Here is a 20,453-nt window from a genome sequence, read left to right as displayed (position 1 = left end):
AGCAGATCTGCCTTCTGGGGCAGGCTGGTGCTGGATGCCCAGTGGGCACCATCACTGCCCTTTGTGGGCAGCATTGGCTGATCTCAGCAGTGTAGGAGATGCTGCTGTGACAGAGGAACTGGCACAGCTCAGTCCTGAGCCTTGGACCGTGTCGTCTTAGTTCCTTATGGAGCCTTTCACAGTGGTACCACCCACGGGGTTAGACTTGGATGTCTGGGAGAGGTGCAGGACAGAAATCTGTGAGCCAAGTCAGGGATTGCTTCTTGGATTGACCCTTTGCCCTGCCCTGGCTGACAGTCTTGTGATCCTGGTTGCTGCGAACTCACTTTGATCCCAATCTCCTCAATCTTTTCACCCTTTAAGCTACATTGGCCGGAAAAGGATGCAGGTGCAGGAGCCTGAGAAAGCTGTTCCCAATGTCAGGAACCTGGTGGAAGCTGATTACTCCTACTGGACCCTGGGCTATGCAATCTCTTTCCACGGGGCTCAGAAGCTCATCGGAGCTGAGCCCTTTGGCAAGATGCTGCCCGTGGATGAATTTCTGCCAGTCATGTACAACAAGCACCCTGTGTAAGTCGGACGCCTCCAGGCTCGGGGGGGACACGAGCTGGGACCTGCTGGCTGGTCTTGAGCTGGATCATGTTGGTGGCCTGCTTAGTGGGGACTCCTTGTGCTTGTTGGTTGCGCCCTCCCCACGTAGATCGAAGAAGGTGACAGTGGGGGGTGTCCCTGCCTGGGGCGGGGGTTGTGGGCTGGTTCTGAGGGGCTTGGCTGTCTGTGGGAACAGGGTTTGGTTGTACAGCTGTGTGGTTGTAAGGCGTGTGGTTCTGGCTGTAGAGAGCCAGGCTGTACCCCAGCAGCTACCCCCACTCCCTGGGACCCCCTGCTCAGTGGGTTGACCTGTCTCCCCAGCCTAGTGCCAGTGAAGATCCACTCTTGTTTCTGACAGCATTTCTCTCCTCTGCAGCACTAAGTACATGGAGTACTATGAGTCCAGAGACTTGAAAGCCTTTTCGGCAGAACCCCTGCTCGTTTACCCCACCCACTACACAGGGCAGCCGGGCTACCTCAGCGACACAGAGACCTCCACCATCTGGGACAACGAGACCGTGTCCACGGACTGGGACAGAACACACTCCTGGAAATCCCGGCAGCAGGGCCAGATCCACAGCGACGCCCAGAACAAGGATGCCCTGCCTTCCCAGTCGTCCCTCAACGCGCCGTCATCCAGGGATGAGCTATGACTGCCCGCTTCCCAGGAACTCTGTGACAGCTGAACCTGCCTCACACTTTTGCTTTTCACCCTTGAAAGTTGTAGAGCAGCTCTTCATGTGGTCTCTCCTTTCCCGCTGCTTCCAATGGCCGAGTGCAGCGGTCGGACCAGATGCCTGCCCGGGCCCTTGAGGACAGGGTGGAGGATGAAGGAGGAAAAAGAACAAGTGTTCCAGACTGGCAGAGAGCTGAACAAAAGCCCTTGGAAAGCTTTTGTTAAAAAACAAAATACCAGCCTGGAATGACATCTTTCTTCAGTTCCTCGTGTAGAACACTGTATTTATAAAGATTAATATATAGAGGTGTACAAGTGTTAATGCCTTTTGGGATGGCTGTACCTGGGCTGCTGCCTCACTCCTTGTAGGTCTGTAGGCTTTTACCACCCTCACTGCTGAGCGTTTGGGGGATTTGGATTTGTTTTCCAAAGGGATTTTTGTCAGAATCGAGGTGTTTCCCAGAAATGTTCAGTGCAGGGGAGCAGCGCTCCTCTGTCGTCCTCCCCCATCACAGTCAGTGCTGGCTTCCCCCAGCTCATTTCTAATCTTGCTACATCCCATCTAAAAAGGCCTCCCAATCCAGAAGGGATGTCTTGGCATGTCTAAAATCATGGGAGTGCAGGTGGTTGGTTTTATTTGTCTCCCTGAAGGGAACACAGGGGGAGTTAGTCGGTGTCATGTCCTGCTTTACCCCCTGCCTCAGTTTATTCCTTCAGGAAAACAAAGCCCCACAACTTCTTTGCAGGCCTGTTTAATTAGGCCATAAAAGCAAGTGTGGGAGTTTTGGGAACTTAAAACCTAAAAAGGTAGGTTACAAACTCTCTTTATTAAACTGAAACAACCTACAGCAGTGTTACTGTCTCGACAGCCCAATAGAATTGTGTGTTACAGGACAGAAAGGCAACTTGCCTGGATACTTTTTCATGTGAGGAGCAAACTTGTCTGTTTTTCGGATGAGTTCTGATGTACTTGCTGTTGGCTCACATGCCAGCAGGGTATGGTGTTTATTGTTTTTTTAAAAAAAACCTTTCTCAGAGGCCAGGTGATCACGGACTACCCTGCTTAGAGCAGCTGGCACAGACCCTGAGCCTGCTGGGCAGTGGGAGGGTTCCCTCCTGGAATTGCCATCTAGGGACTCACCTGCTGGCAGATCTGTGCATTGAGTATGTGTGGCTGGGGTTTTGTTTTTAATTTGTGTTTGTTTTTAATAATTACTGATCAGTGTTGTGCTTTCTGCTAAAGAAGACATGTTATTACCTGTCAGCCGGTCTGATAATACATAGAACCTGGTGCAAGATGAGCAGCTGTGTGTGTTCTTCATTGAGTGAGAGAATCATGGAATGGTTTGGGATGGAAGGGACCTTTAAGAGTCACCCAGTCCAACCCCTTGCCGTGGGCAGGGACACCTTTCACTAGACCAGGTTGCTCAGAGCCTTGTCCAACCTGGCCTTGAGTGTTAAATGTTCAGGTTAATTGAAGGCCATCAAAGGGATTCTAAGCTGTGTCACTCTCCCCTGGAGTCACTGGAGGTATAAATGTGCCTGTTCTGCAGCTCCCACCTGGAGGCTGTGCTCCTTCTGCTGTCCAGCTGGGAGCAGGTGCCCACAGGACTGGTGAGTATGGAGGTGCCCTGTGGGCCCTGTGCACAGCCTGGGTGGGGTTCCTTCTTCACAATCCCTTTTGATTCCTCCGCAGGTCTCACTGTCCCAGCTCAAGTCTGGCCTGTTTGAAGGACACTGGAAACCCCAGAGGTGTTGGTTGGATGCTTGGTGTGGCCTGCAGCAGGATTTCCATGACCAGGTGAGCATCCAGCACGTTGGCAGGTGTTGCTGTGGATACAAGAGCCACCTCTCTTCCACCCTCATGTGCTTGTTGTTCTGTGATAGACCCACCTCTGAGTCTACGAGTGGCCTCCTTCCTTCCTTCCCCCTGCCATGGGATTTCCCTGTGTCAGCACAAGGTGCTCCCCACTAGGAAACAAAGCATAGATTTTTTAAAAATACAAGCAGTTTGAGCCCTCTCCTGTCCCCCACCCCCCCTTTTTTTTTAACCTCATTCAAATAATAAAAGATAGAAAAGGTCTGATTTCCTTAAGCAGAGCAGTAGCAGTTTATGAAAAACAACTTTACAACAGGGCTGGGTTTTTTAGCTTGGGTTTTTTGTGTATTTTTTCCTTTTAGTTGACTCAGGAAGCGAGTGGTTCAGGGGGGTTGATGGTGCTTTCAGGGAAAGGAACAAATTAAGAATACATGAATTAAATGACTATGCCTGTTTCAGAGCAGACAAGGCCTCAGTCTTGCTGATCATTCCTTTACCTTGTGTGTTTATACATACAAAAATTATTTATTGACATATGCAAGGCCTGGGGGATGCCAGTGGTTCTACCCTTGTGACAAGTGCTGTTCCCTGTCTGTGTTTTCAGTTCCTTGGCAGGTGCTGGCCAGGCTTTGCCCTACTCAGAAATAACCGTGTTTTGGAAAAGTAGGAGCCAGTTGGAACACTTGTGGATTGTTCTGGTATTTTTCCAGTTTCCATGTACTTACTTAACTTCGTGGTTTTTTGACTCATCTAAAGGGCTTCAAAGCTGATGAGCAGCACCAGCTTTGAACCAGCCTTTGGCAGCTTCTTCACATGGAAAGGTTGTGGTGATAGGCCCTAAAAATTATTAATTGCAATAAGACTGCTTGGACCCAACAGCTCTGTCTTTGCTTTGGCTTAAGGATGTGTAGTGGGTTGGTTTTTTTGGATTTTTAGGCCTTCCTTAGCAACAGGGTCAGGAATCTAAGTATTCCATGTCATCCCTTTCCGTAACACAGCATAGAAAAGGTGCAGATAAGAGGCCTTTGCTCTCTTCTCTCTTCCAGTGGCTGAAGGTGACAGGTCTTGTATATAAAATTGTAAATATATATTTTTTTATATAATCCGGTTGATTTCAGTTTCTCTCAGTTTCTATAGTTTTTTTTTTTTCCTTTGCCTAAAGGGGGAAGCAGGGAAAGGCTTTCACTGAGCGTTGGAGATTTTGGCTCAGGATGGAAGAGTGCTGTTGTGCTCTCAATGGATTTGGCTTTGCTGTTTAGAAGTTAAAACAGTAAAAGTGAAGAAGCTGAAGAGAATGACAGTGAGGGAAGTGCTGTGAGGTGTAAAAGCCCCACAACTGACATGCAGTAATAAAAGAAAATCAACTGACTCCAGGCAAACATTAATGAAAAACAATTTATATACTTATCATATAAAGATTACAGGTAAGCAATTAAAAACCTCTTATATATAAACATTTGGAGAGTGTAATTTTAAAATCCAGAACATTCACTTTTCAGCTTAACACAGACATACAACCTCTGAGTGAACAGTACTATATACATTAGGAACTATGCTGTATGTACATGGGAAACTGCTCTGTACAGACACTGACACTGAACCAAAATGCAGAGAAAACTTCTAGTCTTGCCCTAAATCTGGGCAAAGGTTAAGGCTCAGTAACAATCCCCTCCCTCTACCACCCTCTAAACCAAGATACAGCTGGAATTCATAAACTGTTCAGACTAGGACCTACAATAGGTCTCTTGGATGTACAACAGGCCTGTTGGACCTACAATAGGTCTGTTTTACCTACTTGTAAACAGAAGTGATAAATCCAAATGTAGTGTAAAACTTATGGAACCTGAGCCCAGTTTTGAAAATTAGTGCGACAGAACTGAGGGGGGAAAGGCCCAGGCATGGATAAAACTCTTATTTTAACTAATGATCCTTAACAGTCCTAAGTTATCTATTTGGATAATAACTAACTCCTAAATTTGCACAATGCTATCTACAGAAACACTGTATCTATTTCATATATCTCAAATAAGGGCTGTTTACAATCCAGCGTCTCACTTATGGCTTTTAAAAAATTTAAAAGTTCTGCTCATGGAGAGTAATTGCACATGAGGAGGAGGTACATCCATCACATGAGAAAGGCATTCAGTTCTGTTCCCTGGGTTACAGTCCAAGGCAAACCACCCTGTCATGGCATTAAGACCTCAATCCAACACACGCAGTGTGTGTTTGTCCCGTTCACGAACAATTCATGACGATCATCCAAAGGCAAGTGCAGTTCATTCATTTTAAAGTTCTTTGGAAACCAGATCCAAAACAGGTTAATTCTCTGGCGCAGAACAAGTGCAAAAAGCCTTTGGCTGGTTCAGGCAGACGTGCACTCAGAACTTTCTTCAGCTGTGTAAAAATAAATTCAGATGATCTTCTGTGTAATACTGGCACGAAGGAGACTGTTTTCTCACAAAGAGAGTTGGCTCGCGGGGTGTCCCTTAAGACAAAGGTGGCAGCCTCTTGCCCCAGGGCTGCCCCGTCCTCCAATTGCACGTTTTCAACAGGTAATACTGACACATCCACCCCTAAAACTGGACGGCAGCGAAGGTGAAGTCTCAGCCAACCAGCTCCGCTTTCTTCCGCAGGATGAAGTCGAAGTTCACGTGGCTGTTCATGCCATAGAACACGTTGGCATCGCGTGGGAACACCAGCTCTGCAAAACAGGGCCCAGAGCAGCGTCAGCGCCAAGGAAAGCTGGGAAAGGACAGGGAGCAGGGAACAACGGAGCGTGGGGGGCTTTCCCTGTTGGGCCAGAGTGGCATCGGGAGCTGCCCACAGCAGCTCTCCCACAGGGAAGGGGGAGCAGGGCAGGAGGTGGAGGCCAAGCCTGGGCTGTGTCAAGGCTGGGGGAGGCCCTGGCAGCCTCTCCCAGAGGAGGCTGTGTAGGAAGCCAGTGATTGAAGGGATCTGCATGCTCTGGTCCCAGCGAGGCAGAACCCCACCACCCAGACCCCACGCTTGCCCTGCAGCCGCAGTGCCCACGGGAAGGTTGGCCTGGCAGCCCAGGAGCTGGCTCTGCCCATGGGAAGTGGGATGTGCTGACAGGCCCTGAGAAGTCATCCCTGAGCATCCAGGGGGTTGTTCTCGTTGGCAGCTGGGACCTGTTCATGGCATTTCTAGTGCTTCACATTTTACTCTTTCCTTCAAAATCCAACAGAACTTTTCAGGCAGCAGCAGTTTGGCTTCCCTACCTTTGTCCTCAGAGATGACCTGCACAAGCTCGTAATCTTCCACTGCATCAGGCTCCAGGTTGTGCTTCAGCAAGGCTCTCTGGGTGACATCAGGAATTCTGTCTTGGTTAGTTATCTGGAAAGGTAAGAGTTGCAATGAGAGATTCTGCTTACTCACAAGAGTAATGATTTAGGAATTAGCAAAAACCTGTTTGGTTTTGGAAAAGATGTCACAGAACTGAAAAAACCATAATGGGTCAGTAACAGAGTGGTAGGTGCTGACAGATATTAAAATGTGGTGTTTGTGCCACTGGGAGGTGGTGGCTTTTTAGCTCAAGATGACAGATACAGCACTAGATGAGACAGCAGTAAATCAGTGTCTGTGCTCTTGAGCAAAGCTTTGAGAGGTGGGACATCATTCTCACAAGCCACAAAAGCCCACAGAAACAGCTGCCCCATCTGCTGTTTGCAGACTCCTGTGCTAAGCACTTCCATTGACATCCTGCAGAGATTTTTGGCCTGGTGGCTGGGTTTGCTGTCTGCTGTGGAAGTGCTGTGCATCCGGAGCAGACACGGGGCTCCCTCCAGAGCCTTCTGCCATCTCACCAGTAGCCAAATTTGTCAGGCCCTCAGGAAACAGCGTGTAGCGTTTGGGGAGGTCCCACCATTGAAATCAGAAGGGAGCTAAAGGTGCTAAGCACTACCCTGCTGTGTGTGTGTTCCCCCAGGCAGGCCCTGAGGGTGCTCACAGCCCGGCACTGCCAGGATCCCTCCATGGAACCAGCAGAGAGGGAAATGAATGCTGGGGCTGCTGCTATGGCAACCACCACCACACAGAGAGGCTGCAGAAGTAAAGGGTTGTCAGCTTTCTCCCCTACAGCTCCCTGTTGCCAGAAACCAGCCCTTTGGGGAAGCTTCTCCAGGGAGAACTTGGCATGTGGCATCTTGTGTCAAAATCTGCACGCCAGTTTTGAGCTGGAGGAAAAGCAGCTGGTGCAGCAGGAGGGCAGAAGCAGCAAGGCCTGCACATGATCACAGTGCTTCCCTTGGAGCTTTTGGGTAAAACACAAACTTTGATTTCCAGACCAGCTGCTGTTTTTTTCAAACCTCTCATTCCTACCCCACTCCACATATTCTGAATGGTATCATTTGTCATTTTCCCTTTCCAGCCAGGTTTGATGAGTCAGCTCAGTGAAGTGTTCTCAAAAGAAGGGTGCATTAGATGCTACGTCAGCAAGCAGTTAATGATTTAATGCAGTTTAGAGAGATGTCACTCACTGCTTTTCTACAGTATTCATTTGCAAAACACTTCAGAGTGCGGATATTTTGACTTCAGTCTTTGAGCTCTGCTTTATTCCATGCAGCTCTCCCTGAGTTCCTGCTAGTTTCTTGTTTCCCGTGTCTAGCTGCATGTCCCTGTTCTCTACCCACCTCCTGTTTGAACTGTTTGACTCTTTGTGGTATTCCACCAAATTGGGCCACATCCCCATGATGTTTTTTTTCCTTCTCCAGCATGAAGGAAGATTGCTTCCACTATCAAATGCCTTTTGGCTAACCTGAATTTTCATATTAAAATCCTGCAAGGAATTTTTGCATGTCTATAACAGTTTAGACTAATAACAGTCCAGACTTTATCCTCACTTCCTCTGTTTTGCTTCTGCATTCAGGGAAGTCATTACACAATAGATACTTAATTTATAATCCAGCGCTAAAACTGTTCCTTTTCCCGACACCTTGGGAAGGGTTGTTTGTTTCTAATCTCTCTTGTCATTAATAACCCTCATGACTGCAGGGATTGTTTCAGTCACCCTGGGTGAGAAGGTCAGCCACTGCCAGCTCTGTGCCCCTCACCAGGATGCTCTTGTAGACGCTGTCGTTGATGCCATCCATGCTGACCCGGATGATGCAGGCGCCTCCGTTCTGCCGGTTGTAAACAGGGAGCACTTTGGAAGTGCTGCATGTCACGGAGCCAGAGCTCTTGTCGGAGACAGGGCCACTGTCAGAGCCAGAAGCTTTGTCGAAGAGGGAGCACTTGTCAGAGCCTGAGCCCTTGTCAAAGATGGAGCACTTGTTGGAGCCAGAGCCCTTGTCGGAGCCGATGGAGCCCTTGTCGGAGTCATAGCCCTTGTCGGAGCCAACAGAGCTCTTGTCATCACTGGAGGGCAGCAAAGTAGGGAATGAGGGTAAAGGTGACACCCCTGAGGAAGGTGTGCTCGTGGAAGAGTCAGGAGAACAGGAGGATAAGGGGTATCCAGGGATCTACACGACAAAGAAAAGCACTGTCACAAATGGGGTGTTTTGTCTGTCTGCCTGTGTCATTCTGCAGGAAGAACAGGAGAAAGCAGCAGGCACAGACATAACCTCAGTCACATACACTCTGCCCAGCAGGCTGGCTGTGGGATTCCTTGCCTCCAGAAAAGCTGAACTTGATTGATTCCACCATTTTAATGACAATTTATGTCCCACTGGGTGTGCTGGGCTCTGGGCTCACAATAAGAGCAGCCCAGGAGGTGGCAGCAGATCCAAGGAATAGCATCCAGGCTGTGGGCAAGCAGCCAGGAACTGGGACTGGCTGGGAAGGAACAGAGGGAGTCACAGGCACCCCTGCTCCAGGTGGGAGCCTTCACACGAGTGGAAATAACCCACCCTTCCCTCTCTGCCATTCTTCTTGAAACTGCCCCCTTCCCTCCCCTGCTGCTCAGGGTTTGCCTTTCTCTCCATCTGCTTTGCTCAAAAGCTTCCCGGTAGGATCAAAACCACTGGAAAAGGCAATACAGAAGGGATTGTGCAAGAACCTGACTGGATCACTTCCATTTTTACACTTTTATCTCTCTAGTCTCTCCATTCACACTGAAAGCAACGCTCTAGTCAAGACCAAGAGCCTTGGGCAAGGGTCACGGGGCTGCAGCATGCAGAGCCTCTCACAGCTGCTCATGGTGGCACCCAGGCCCCAGCTGTACCTTTTTCAGAGGGTCCTCAGGACTGGAGATGGGAGTCACGCAGACATCCTCACTTTCCGAGTGATTAAACTCACAGGATGAAACACTGGCCGAATCCGTGCTTTCCCCAGAGCTCCCTCCTAGGGGAGAGCTCTTTGGGGGTTGCTCTTTGGGTGGGGTGATCACATCAGTGCCCAGAAAAAGTCTGGTATAGGGGGGAAAAAAAAAAGGGCATAAAAGCCAGTAAGTGAGAGCAGAACAGAGCAAAGCTTGTCACTTGCTTCAGAACTCTTACATATTGTTTTGTTTTCCTATCTGGAGTGGCCTATTGTTTTCATTTCCTCCGTGTTGTTTATACAGTTTGTCCAGAGAGTTTGTTAACACACCAACACAATACCGTCCTGACCCAGTGTGCCCACCAGCTGCAACGCCAAAATCGGAGCTCATGCCCCACTATCATGAGACTCCCCTTTGGTCTGTTAAAATTTTCAGGCTCACCTGCTCGGTAAAAGGGCTTCAAAAAGGGCAAATTCACCCTGCTGCCAATTCCTGCCCTCAATCGAGGTGCCACAGATACCAGTTTCCCTCTTAAGAGGCTGGAGGTGTACACAAGAAAGGGTAAATTAAAGGCTCTCCCTCTCCGAAACTCATTCCTAAATGCAGGTCAAGTGAATTGAAAGGAGTGTCAAAGAAAACAAACTGCTACAATACACAAAGTGTGTATTGTAAAGCAGGGTGCATTAGATGCCACGTCAGGATGCAATTAGTGATTTAATACAGTTTAGAGAGGTGTCACTCACTGCTTTTCTACAGTATTCATTTGCAAAGCACAGAGTGCCGATATTTTGACTTCAGTCTTTGAGCTCTGCTTTATTCCTGTTAGTCTCTTGTTTCCTGCCTGCTTTCCTTCATGTCCCTGTTCTCTACCCACCTCCTGTTTAAATCTTTGTGGTATTCCATCAAATTGGACCATGTCCCCATGATTTTTTCCTTCTCCAGCATCAAGGCAGATAGTAGAAACAATCAAATGCCTTTTTGCTAACCTGAATTTTCATATTAAAATCCTGCAAGGAATTTTTGCATGTCTATAGCAATTTAGACTAATAATAGTCCAGACTTTATCCTCATTTCCTCTGTTTTGCTGCTGCATTCAGGGAAGTTATTATACAATAGGTACTGGATTTAATCCAGCACTAAAACTGTTCCTTTTTCCGACACCTTAGGAAGGGTTCTTTGTTTCTAATCTCTTTTATCATTAATAACCCTCATGACTGCTTCTAACAACAGAAAGGGACAGCTTCAGACACAAGGATGCATTTCTCCTTAAAGCAACACAGGGATCTGGATCCACAGCCAGGTTTTGCAGCTGATGAAATGAGCACCGCTTGTTTTGAGTTATTAGGGTCCATATTCCCACCCCAAACCTCCTCTGCCCCATCATACTCACGTGCTGATCCTCTTCACCATGCTTTTCTGGGATTTTGGAGACAGGATGTTAGTATCAGCAGCTGCTTCCACCTCCCGTGACAGTTTGTAACTGCAGGACAGAGGCCACTGGGTTAATTTTTGACAGATAATACTATGAGTTATACATCTCAAAGTAGCAATAGGCAAGAAATTCAGAAACCCTTCACAGAATGTTGCAGCCCCACTAGGAGGAATGTTGCTCTGCCTACATTTTACCAGGGTGAAAGGGATATTTCACTGCTGTGTAATAGTTTTTAAAACCAGTGCTCTTTAGTATGTGTGAGTTCCTGTTAAGAGGAGAGCTGAAGGCTGCAATAACCTGCCTGCAGGTGTGTGTGGGGTAAGAACATCTGCTTTGCCAGCTGGAATGAGAACCTACCTCTCCTCCTCGGTTAAATGCCGCTGGCTCCTGAACCACTGGATGAATTTTTGGTCTGGTATCAAGCAATAGCTGTTGCATGAAGATTGTAAGAGCTTAATTTGGGCAATGACTTCAAATTCCTAAGAAAAGAAATAATCAAATAAAAATTGAGAATTAGAAAACAAGATAAAACCAAACAAACTCATTCATATACTAAACACATGCAACAACAGATCCAGGACAAACTGAGTTTGACCTGAAGTTCAGTTTCAGTTGAGTGACTATTTCAAGAACCAGTTTTTCCAAATAACAGAGGTGGGTTTTTTTCCTCAGCATCCATAATGTGCACTCACACTTGTTCCAGAGGAACATGAAATGCTACCCTTAATATGCGTGACCAGAGCGTGCTGCTCTTCTGTAACTCCACTTGTATACACACTTTGCCAAAATAACTTGTAATTGTTTAGAGCAGGTTATAGAGCAGGTTAGGGCAGGAAATGGCTCCATCACAGCCAAATCCAAGTCTGCTTTCAGGCCCCAGGATTTGGCACAACTTTATTTAGACCCAAGTAACCTTTACTCCTACAGAGCATTACTTATCTCTGACCAACAAGGATCTGGCTGAATGGAAAGAGTGACAGCATTTATTTCTCAGTCCTGTGGTTTGTGCTCTGCAGCCTTTTACCTACAAATAGTTTATTGCAGCAGAAGGAAGATATTTACTAACTATCTTCTGGAAAGCAAAGGTCTCCTGCCACCAGGTCATAGGACAGAGGCAGTCAGGCAAAGGCTCAGAGCATGAGCATTGCAGGGATCTGTTCTTCCCTCAGGAACTTGCATTAAAATTGCTCAGGCACATAAAACAGCTGCTAAAGACAAATGGCCTTGCCAAGAGAATGCTCTAAAAGAGGGTATCAATAAACCAAAAATCACAGAGCATTCCACTTACCCTTCGTCTCTTCTCAAAGTTGATCAGGCCACCCTGTTGGAAGGAAAGGGAAGGGATCAGAGAAGACCCTTGAGACAACTGCATTCAAAGTCACACAAGATTCTCGTTAGTAACACTGCATATTGCTTCCTTTTTGATTTGAAAACAGATTTTTAAGAGCTGCACAAGAACCCAGCAGAAGATACCAAAACAGACACGGTGCTGGGAAGGCAGGCAGGATATTTAGGATTCAAAAAAAGAGCCCCAAATTACCTCAACATAGTCCTGAAGGGCTGTGTCAAGCATGATGAGATCAGTGAGGAAGGTGCCAAGGTAAGGGACTGTGCCTTGCATCACTCCCTGCAAGTGATCAGAACAATGCTGGATTAATTAACTGAAAAATGATAATAATTAGAATTCTAGAACACCCCTGTGTAAGAAAATGAAATAAAAGTAATCTGCTTAACCAAACAGCAGTCTTGTAATTATGTTTTCTTTCATTACATCATTCTCATTATCTAATCTAGAATTTAAATCAAATTCCATTGAGAGCAGGATGCTCTCACAGATATTGCCAGGTGGGTTTGTACTGCAGTATTGCCACCACTGATTTCCAACAGTGGGTCCCCAGGAAACCCTGCTGTGGAAGAAGCACTGAGGACCAGGGACAGAGTCCCTCAGTCACCTACTCCAAGAGGAAGAGCTGGGGAATGGTCCTGGCCAGCCTGTGTGAGCCATTTCTGCTTCATTCCAGTAGGTTTTTAATTCTTGTGTTACACTATGTAACAGTCAAATCAAGGTACAGACTTCTCCCTCTAAGAAGTCACCATCTTCCCCAGCCATCCACTGCATTTTAATGGTAATTATTCACATTTTAAACTTCTAGACTGCCAGCACTTGCAGAGTTCAGGCTGGCTCTACACTTGTGAAGGAAACACTTGTTTCTACCATCCAGAAGGATCTGTATTTTTTCCAGTCAAACAAACAGATAGACAAAAATCATATTCAGCACTTTGGCCTCCCTATCCCAGATTTCTCTCCCCCTGTCCTTTTAAATCTTTGCCAACTTTGAGACAAAAGCCATTTTCAGCAGCAGACTGGAACCCAGACACATTTTACAAAGCCATCTCTGTAAAAGCCCCGTGCAATTTTCAAGCTGGTATGTCAGAAGCTTCATGACCTTGTTTAGAAGTAAATGAGACTTCTGCTCTGGCCAGAGCTAATTTTCCTTATCACAAGTACTACAGCATTTACAGCATCTGTTTTACTACATGGAAATTGTGTGGCTTTCCCATGTTTCTCTCTAAAGGAGTAGATAATGGAATTCTTTCTTGTAGGACAGATATAAGACTGCTGAAAACGACTGACACAAGTTTATGTCCGTCAATCACCTGCACACTCACTCTGGTAAAGACCTTTCTAGCTTTTGCTTCTTACAGAATTAAGAATTAATTACACCAGTTAGGGTTAATCATGTTACCAAAAAGGGGAGGAAAAACCCCAAGCACACCTTATTTTTTTGAAGTTGCAGTCGCTTCTGTGACTTTTTCTGATTTTCTTTCTCGCTGCTGTCCAGATTTGCAAATTTGGATGTTGCCTCCTGGGAGGTAAAAAGGGATTAAAGGCAATTAATGGAGGATCCAAGTGGTAAGCTGGAAACTACACCTGTGTAAAATAATTGCAGATATGTTTAACCAGACAAGCTGGGCTAGCAAAACTATTTGCTATTCAGGTACATATGTGTAAAATCATGTTGATTTTCTGGGACTCGGACACTAATTGGGAATTTTGGATAAAATCCCACAAGAGGACTATACGGGAATTTTTCTGTAAAACAGCTCTGCTCTGGCCAAATCTAAGTGCTGCTGCAAATCTCCTGAGAGTTTAAATCAGAGAAGCTTAGACATACTTCAGGTGTCCAGATGCTTCCCTGAACTCTTATCCCAACACTCCTGACCCTCAGGATTTGTGTTTAATTCCCTAATCAGGCCTGCTGCAAGTAAACATCTCCATCTTATGTAATGCTTTGCTGTTTTTCTTCTGCTGGAACACCAACACAGAACCAGCGACTGCGGCTTATTGACTAATCCAAAACCACGCAGGAAATGAAAGGAATAGGTTTCCATCCCCACAGCTCCAGCTTTCCTATGAATGGATGAGCTATTTCACAATAGATCTTTAACCTTTATTTCCCTGGATGTGCAGGGGATGTTGGAGTCACTGCTGGTTTTTCTCCAGTGGTTGGATAGATGCGACACAAGCCATTATGAATGTCTGTTCGGAAGGAGAGAACACTGCTCCCTCTCTGTGCCAGCCAACCTGCTTCCTAGGGCATTTTGTCTGCTCTACACTTGGATTTGCAGGCTGGATAGGCAAGGTCAAACACAGCTTCCCCTAGAGAAGACTTTGAGGATTCAGTGGATAATAATCCTCCAAACGGCCCAAGATGAAAAGCAGGGGAGAGGTTCTAGCTATTCTGTGGAATTTTTCTCTCACTGCTTTCAAAATGTTTTGCAAATCAACTTAGGGAAGCTGGAGAGAGTGATTTGCTGGGAGCCAGAGGTCTGGGCTCAGATTGAGTTGTTTTGTCTTTTAATATTTAGTTAAATAGGCTGTTTTGAACACACATTTTCCCCTCTATGCTTATTATTTTCTCACCTGCTTTAAACATTACCTACAGATATTGATACATGGATAATAAACAAAACAGACTGACAGGTTTGAATGTGTTCACCCACCATTCCTGAGCAAAACACAGTGTTCCAGATCCCAAGGCAAGAGGGGTGAGGGAGAAATGCCAGACTGACTGGACAGAACTGCCAAGGAGTAAACTGGTTACCCAGTTTATAGGAACTATTTTATGTAAACAGAAAAAAACCTGCCACAAACATTCCTTAGTTCCTGCAGAACATAACCTTTCCCTGCTTTCTTCCTCACCCCTTTCAGGCTCCTGAGCTTGTTGGGGTTCGCCCAGGGGAGTGCACAAGTCAAACTGTTCCAGACAGAGCCTGCTTTGTTGTCCATCTGGCCACACACAGAGCAGGAAGCCTGTTCCTTCAGAATTCCCAGCCCTGTCCTTCTAGTTCTAAGAAAGGTATGGGATAGTCAGATAAACATCTAGGATTAATTCCTCAGCTGAAGCTGAGTGGAATTGTTCCCGTGAACTCAAAAGCACTACAGTGGTGCAACCCCGTGGGCTGAAGGGCTGCAAGACCTGCTGTCCCCCTGGATCCACGCTGCTGCAGCCTGCTCTTTGTGGGCATCCAAGTGCCACGGGCTAATGCTAGAGCAGGTTCTTCCAGGAACACAGATATCAGCTCTCAGCCCAGCAAAAAGCCCAGGTTTACCTCCCTGAAGCACCACATTTGGTCACTGAGGGAGACACGAGCTTTGGCAGCTGGTTACGAAAAGATTTAATTGAGATCACAAGCCCCACACTAATTCTCACCTTCATTAGCAGCTCTCTACTTGTCAGATAATTGTCATGGTCTGAGAAGATCTCAGACAGCTCTTCATACATCAGCAGGATGTCCCTGCACAGGAAAAGATTAAATCATTTAGGTCATTAGTAAGCACTCAAAGTCAGATCCATTGTTTTCTCATGAATCATTAACAGTTGGGCTTATAAAAGATGATGCCATCAGAATGCATCCAGGGAGATGCTGCACATCCACTGGGAGCCTTCCTGGGATCTTCTGGTGCTCCCAGTCAAGTCAGGTTACACAGACACTGAGCAGGGTTTTCAACTAAACTGCAAAGTGTGAGACTGGTGTAAGAACAGGTTAAAGGGTTAAAAAGGAACAGAAGAATTGCTGAGAGGTAACCCAAGTACTTCGTTTTTGTCCTGTTCCATGCTCTCTGGAAAGCTGGAAGCATTTAAGTGTGGGAAGAGTTTTCTCTTGCCCAATACTAGATGGTATGGGGAAGGAGAAGGCACATCCCACCTCTGTGTAGGGAAAATACAGAAGGATACTGCCTGGTAGAAACGATCTTTAAATTTATCTAAGGCAAAGAGATCTGTTTTTCCCAAACTGAATGAGCAGAACACCATCTTTTCTACATAGAGACTTCTGGTGTCTGTGAGGCAATCAGTAAATATGCCAGGTAAAGAATTATTAATATAAAAAGGTGTTCCCCTGGAAGAAATATTCTCTTCAATACTAGATTTTGTAGTTTGAGGATATATTTTATGGAAATATCAGGACTAGATTAGTGAGGGCCTGTAGCAAGTTGGACCTCCTCAAACCTCATGGGAAACAGGACAACATGGAAGAATCATGGTGACCTGGGAATGGTGTGCATGAGCTGAGGGAGTAGCCAGTGCCACAGTTCTTTCAAAAGAGGTTGTGGAAGATCCAGTATGCTAAAAAGGACAGGATCCAGTATCCCCAAAGGCAGATTGCCCTTGGGGATGAAAGAGGAGCTCTCAGCAGGGGTCTGAGCCTCCCAGGAACGGAAAGTTCTTCCAACAGAAGTGATGTCCCTGAAGCAGCAGAACAGAGGATGAGAAGAAGGAGCACTGAGCTTTGTGCCCTCAGGAGCTGAGGGGGAGGCTTACTTTGAAACACACATCCAGGTGGTCTTCAGCCGATAGATGGAGTTGGACTGCAGTGCTGAAATGATGGCCCTCAAGGAGGAAAAGTTCTTCAGGATCCTACATTCCTGTGAAAGGAGCAGTTAGAGACACAGGAGCATTAAATGGCAGCATTACAGAGACCTCAGAGCTCTTCTCTGACCAGTGCCACGCCTGCAACAGGTTCTCACTGCTAAGCAGGCAGCTGTGCAAATACTGAGCATCAAAAATATCACTCCCCCCTCTACCTACCAAATGTTTTATAGGCTTTGGCATTTACATCTTATTTTCCTCACTGCCCTGTGTTTGTGCTTCCAGCTTCCAGTTCTCCCAGTGAAAACAAAAGTGGAACCAAGTCCATGAAGCCAGGCTAAAAGGCACAAAGGTTGCACTCCTTAAAAAGCTCTTTATAAGTACCAATCCCTTTTACCCTTTAGGGGAAAAACAAGGCTTTGCTTCTTTGTATATGGTATTTAAAATATAAACCCTCAATCATCTAAGTGTCAATTAAAGACATGCAAAGGAATAACCTGTTATTCAAGTGTGTCTACACTCTTTAAAGAGAAAAACCTTCCCAGCTTTTTCACGATTGGGATCACAAACACTTCTTATCCAGCTTCTCTGTGGTAAAAGCTTTGATGGAAAAGGATAAGGAAAACCTTAATTCTCAAAAAGAGTAGCACAGATTCCTGTTAAAGCAGATGGAAGCCAGAAGGAGGGGGCAAGTCTGGTCTGTGACTCTTCAAGAAACTCCTGGAAATCTGTTGGTGGTTCATGAACAAGAGCACGGGCACCACAAACTTCAGAATAGGTGTCTGGAGATGCAAATTCAGCAGACAAAACACCTGCCAATTTGACTGCAGCAGGGAGATGAGAATGTATTCAAACTCCAATTCTGCTTCTGAACATTTTTATGGGGCTGATTATCACCCTAATAATGCTGATTACCTAAAGGATCCTTACAGTGAAAACCAGACATGGATTAATTTCCTTTGTAGGACCGAACAAATGTAAAGCAACCTCAGCATAAGCAGAAGTCAGACCTTAATAAAGCAGCGACTCTGTTCAGGAGTTGCATTAAAAATGATTTAACAACTAAGGCAAGTACATACTCACCCAGTTATTTAGCTGAAAAAAAAGTCTTTGTGTAAATGAGGAGGCTACATTTAAATGTGGCTTAAGCAGACAGGCTGGGCAGACAGCACCTGAAGCAGGTGGACAGTTAGGTAAGACAAAGACCAAGTTCAAGATCAGGTGGTAGGACATGCCAGACCTGAAAGCTATTTTTGCATGGTTTGGGGCCAAAAAAAGCCACATAACAGCTCTTCTTCAGGGACTGGCACGTTTAAGAATGAGACCTTTCTTTATGTTCAACTTGAAATACAGGTTAGGCAGAAAATGAATTCAGAGGCACAAATTATCAGCTTTTCCTTTTTTTTTTCCCAGTACCACAGGAGTTTGGACTGGAAGATCCAATTTGGAACCATCTTGACTTAACTGCATATTGTATAACTTAAAGGACATTAGTAATTCAATACTGGACTTCGTGTTCTCAGTAATTTAACTGACTGCAGACTAAATTTGAGCAAGCTTTCATTTGTATGTAAGAAGAATTTTTAAGACTGGTTTGAATAACTTTGTTTCATGCTGTGTCCTTCACAGGGGGAAAACCAGAAAGAATCCTGTGCAGAAACAGCGCTGATTTAAAAAATGTAAGCATAACAGGATATTAGTGATTTCATTTTTACTTCTTATTTTTAAAGAAAATATTGTTTGAGTGAAATTGGCTGCTCCTGCTCAGGAACCTCAGACCTAGGTGGAGCAGAGAGGACTGGCAGTTGGAGAAAGCATTCACTTTATCTTTTAAACCAAGAAAATGGATCCAAAAGTCACAAAGAGATAACAAACATGGAACTCCACACTGCTACGTTACAGGCTTAGTTGTCAGTGAATAACTGCACTTTAATGAGTGGATTATTTTCTAATTCAGGCACCTAACTATTCAAAACACTCATTTGCATGCACAAAGCAAGCAACTTTCCTCAGAAGTGGGCAGCTAAGTATATATGCACCCAGCTGCTGTACATGTGCAATTATTCTGTAGAGCGTGCACATGCATTTTTCTCATGTTTAGCTACGACTGGAGCATTTAATTATGTGCAGGAATTAAGTGCAGGGAGAAGCACTGAATCAACAGAGGTGGAGAACAAAGTTCTCCATCCACAGAGCAGGTATGATGAGAGCAGTGCCTGTCCTGGCTTCCCTTCTGCCTTGTGACGATGAGGGAGCTCTTCATCCTTGCCAGCCCAGGCTGCCCCACGAAGGCCCTTTGAGCTGGTGCCCTCTGCAACCTAAAGATCTGCAGGTAGAAAATAAGGAATCCAACTTCCCAATGCCTTCACACGGGCTATAAAGCATCCATTAGATGATAACAAAAGCAAGCAGACGTCAGTGCCACAGGAGAGGTGAAAGACCTTCCCCATACCAGTTTCCTGAACCATGCAGTTGCCAGAGCTCAGGTTCCAGGACTAAATGCTGCCTCTGGAAGCACAGAAGGGCATTGTCAAGGCTCTGTCTTGAGGTTTTCCTGACTGCTTGTTATGTACAGCTCAGAAAGAATCCGTGTGATTCTTAGAAGTCAACACACATCCCTATGGAAGTGCTTGAAATGTTCTCTTACAAGAGAGAGACCTTGGTTAGTGCCAGCTGCCCAGTGCTCTGAGGGGAGTTAAAAAGGTGACAGTAAAATATTAAAGACAAAAACCTAAGAAACTATCAAACTAGAGTTATGTAAAGAAGGCATGGGAAAAACCCTTTCACGCAAAGATTAAGAAACATGGAATCTGCTATAAGAACCTCCTGGAAGCTCTGCTGAGGCACATGGAGAACAGGAACATGATTCCAGACATCCAGCATGGCTTCACCAAGGGCAAGTCCTGCCTGACCAACCCAGTGGCCTTCCAGGATGGAGCAATTCCATCAGTGGACAAGGGAAGAGCTACAGATATTGTCTGTCTGGACTTCTCTAAACCCTTGACATGGCCAAGCAGCAACCCCATTTCCATGGTGGGGAAGAACTAAGGAGAGAAAGGGCAATATTCCTTTGGTATCACAAAGAAAATCAGTTTAAAATAGAAAGAATTAGAGCTAAGATGGCCTGGGACCAATGTGTACAACCCCCTTCTCCCCTCCCAACTCCCTCACTCCAAGGCACCTGCCCAAAAAAAACATTAAACAGAAGAAATGCTTTACATGTGCAATATGAATCCACTTCTCAATGATCTTGGCTCTCTGCTGGATTTTGAGCTCCTTGGTCCCCAGGATAGTGCTGACAACACATTTGGTAACTGTGTTGAACTGAGTAATGGTGGCTCTGACAGTAGGAGCCAGGTTCTTGTTTTCTTTCTTATCCCTTTGAGACCAGATGGATCCCAAACAGTGGTAGGGCACAACTTTCTTGAAGAGCATCTAGAGGGAAACAGAGGTGTGGTAAGCCAGCAGGATTCTCCTAAATCTCTTTTATCCACGAGGACAAATGCAGGTTTACAGTACAAACTGGATTTCAATCTAATACGGTATTCAAAGATAAATATTTGTTTTCTTTTAATTTAAAATATACGTTTTGGCATAATCTTTATAGGCTTGGTCCCCTAAAAGAACTGTCAGTTAAACAATACTGGGAAAAAAAGGGACACCTTTGTATTAGTAGCACAACCAAGGTCAAATTTTTTTATATAATGATATTTTGAAGGAGATTGATACAGACAAAGCAAATTAGAGCACTACAGTTCAGAGTACCTAGACATCTTCAGGTCAGGTAGCAATATAGTCAAAACATGCTATTTCTCAGGTGTCAAGTCTTAAATTTTGCAAAAAAGGCG

The 20,453-nt window shown here is 45.6% G+C and overlaps 2 protein-coding genes and 1 long non-coding RNA gene across 3 annotated transcripts in view; 2 read left to right on the top strand and 1 right to left on the bottom strand.

Moving 5' to 3' along the window:
• COLGALT2 (collagen beta(1-O)galactosyltransferase 2) overlaps positions 1 to 2,568 on the top strand; it is a 46,885-nt gene extending 44,317 nt beyond the window's left edge. Inside the window, exons 11-12 of the mRNA XM_027704499.1 lie at positions 364 to 570; positions 968 to 2,568. Coding sequence (XP_027560300.1) covers positions 364 to 570; positions 968 to 1,244 — 484 coding nt within the window. The 3' untranslated portion in view covers positions 1,245 to 2,568. The remainder of the gene's footprint in view (positions 1 to 363; positions 571 to 967) is intronic.
• Positions 2,569 to 2,919: 351 nt separating this feature from the next.
• On the top strand, positions 2,920 to 4,385 carry LOC113977947. Its single transcript, XR_003537453.1, has 3 exons — positions 2,920 to 3,068; positions 3,691 to 3,784; positions 4,249 to 4,385. It is a non-coding gene; the product is annotated as an uncharacterized LOC113977947 (long non-coding RNA).
• An 82-nt stretch (positions 4,386 to 4,467) lies between these two features.
• The window catches only part of RGL1 (ral guanine nucleotide dissociation stimulator like 1), a 53,780-nt gene continuing 37,794 nt past the window's right edge, over positions 4,468 to 20,453 (bottom strand). Inside the window, exons 7-18 of the mRNA XM_027704501.1 lie at positions 19,825 to 20,040; positions 16,558 to 16,661; positions 15,448 to 15,532; positions 13,510 to 13,599; positions 12,273 to 12,359; positions 12,021 to 12,053; positions 11,090 to 11,211; positions 10,691 to 10,780; positions 9,265 to 9,448; positions 8,156 to 8,563; positions 6,326 to 6,440; positions 4,468 to 5,787 (exon numbers count right to left, since the gene is read on the bottom strand). Coding sequence (XP_027560302.1) covers positions 5,690 to 5,787; positions 6,326 to 6,440; positions 8,156 to 8,563; positions 9,265 to 9,448; positions 10,691 to 10,780; positions 11,090 to 11,211; positions 12,021 to 12,053; positions 12,273 to 12,359; positions 13,510 to 13,599; positions 15,448 to 15,532; positions 16,558 to 16,661; positions 19,825 to 20,040 — 1,632 coding nt within the window. The 3' untranslated portion in view covers positions 4,468 to 5,689. The remainder of the gene's footprint in view (positions 5,788 to 6,325; positions 6,441 to 8,155; positions 8,564 to 9,264; positions 9,449 to 10,690; positions 10,781 to 11,089; positions 11,212 to 12,020; positions 12,054 to 12,272; positions 12,360 to 13,509; positions 13,600 to 15,447; positions 15,533 to 16,557; positions 16,662 to 19,824; positions 20,041 to 20,453) is intronic.

This window comes from Neopelma chrysocephalum, unplaced genomic scaffold, assembly GCF_003984885.1.
Source record: "Neopelma chrysocephalum unplaced genomic scaffold, ASM398488v2 Primary Assembly neopelma1_281, whole genome shotgun sequence".
Lineage (NCBI taxonomy): Eukaryota > Metazoa > Chordata > Aves > Passeriformes > Pipridae > Neopelma > Neopelma chrysocephalum.
This window is presented reverse-complemented; position numbering and strand designations above follow the sequence as displayed.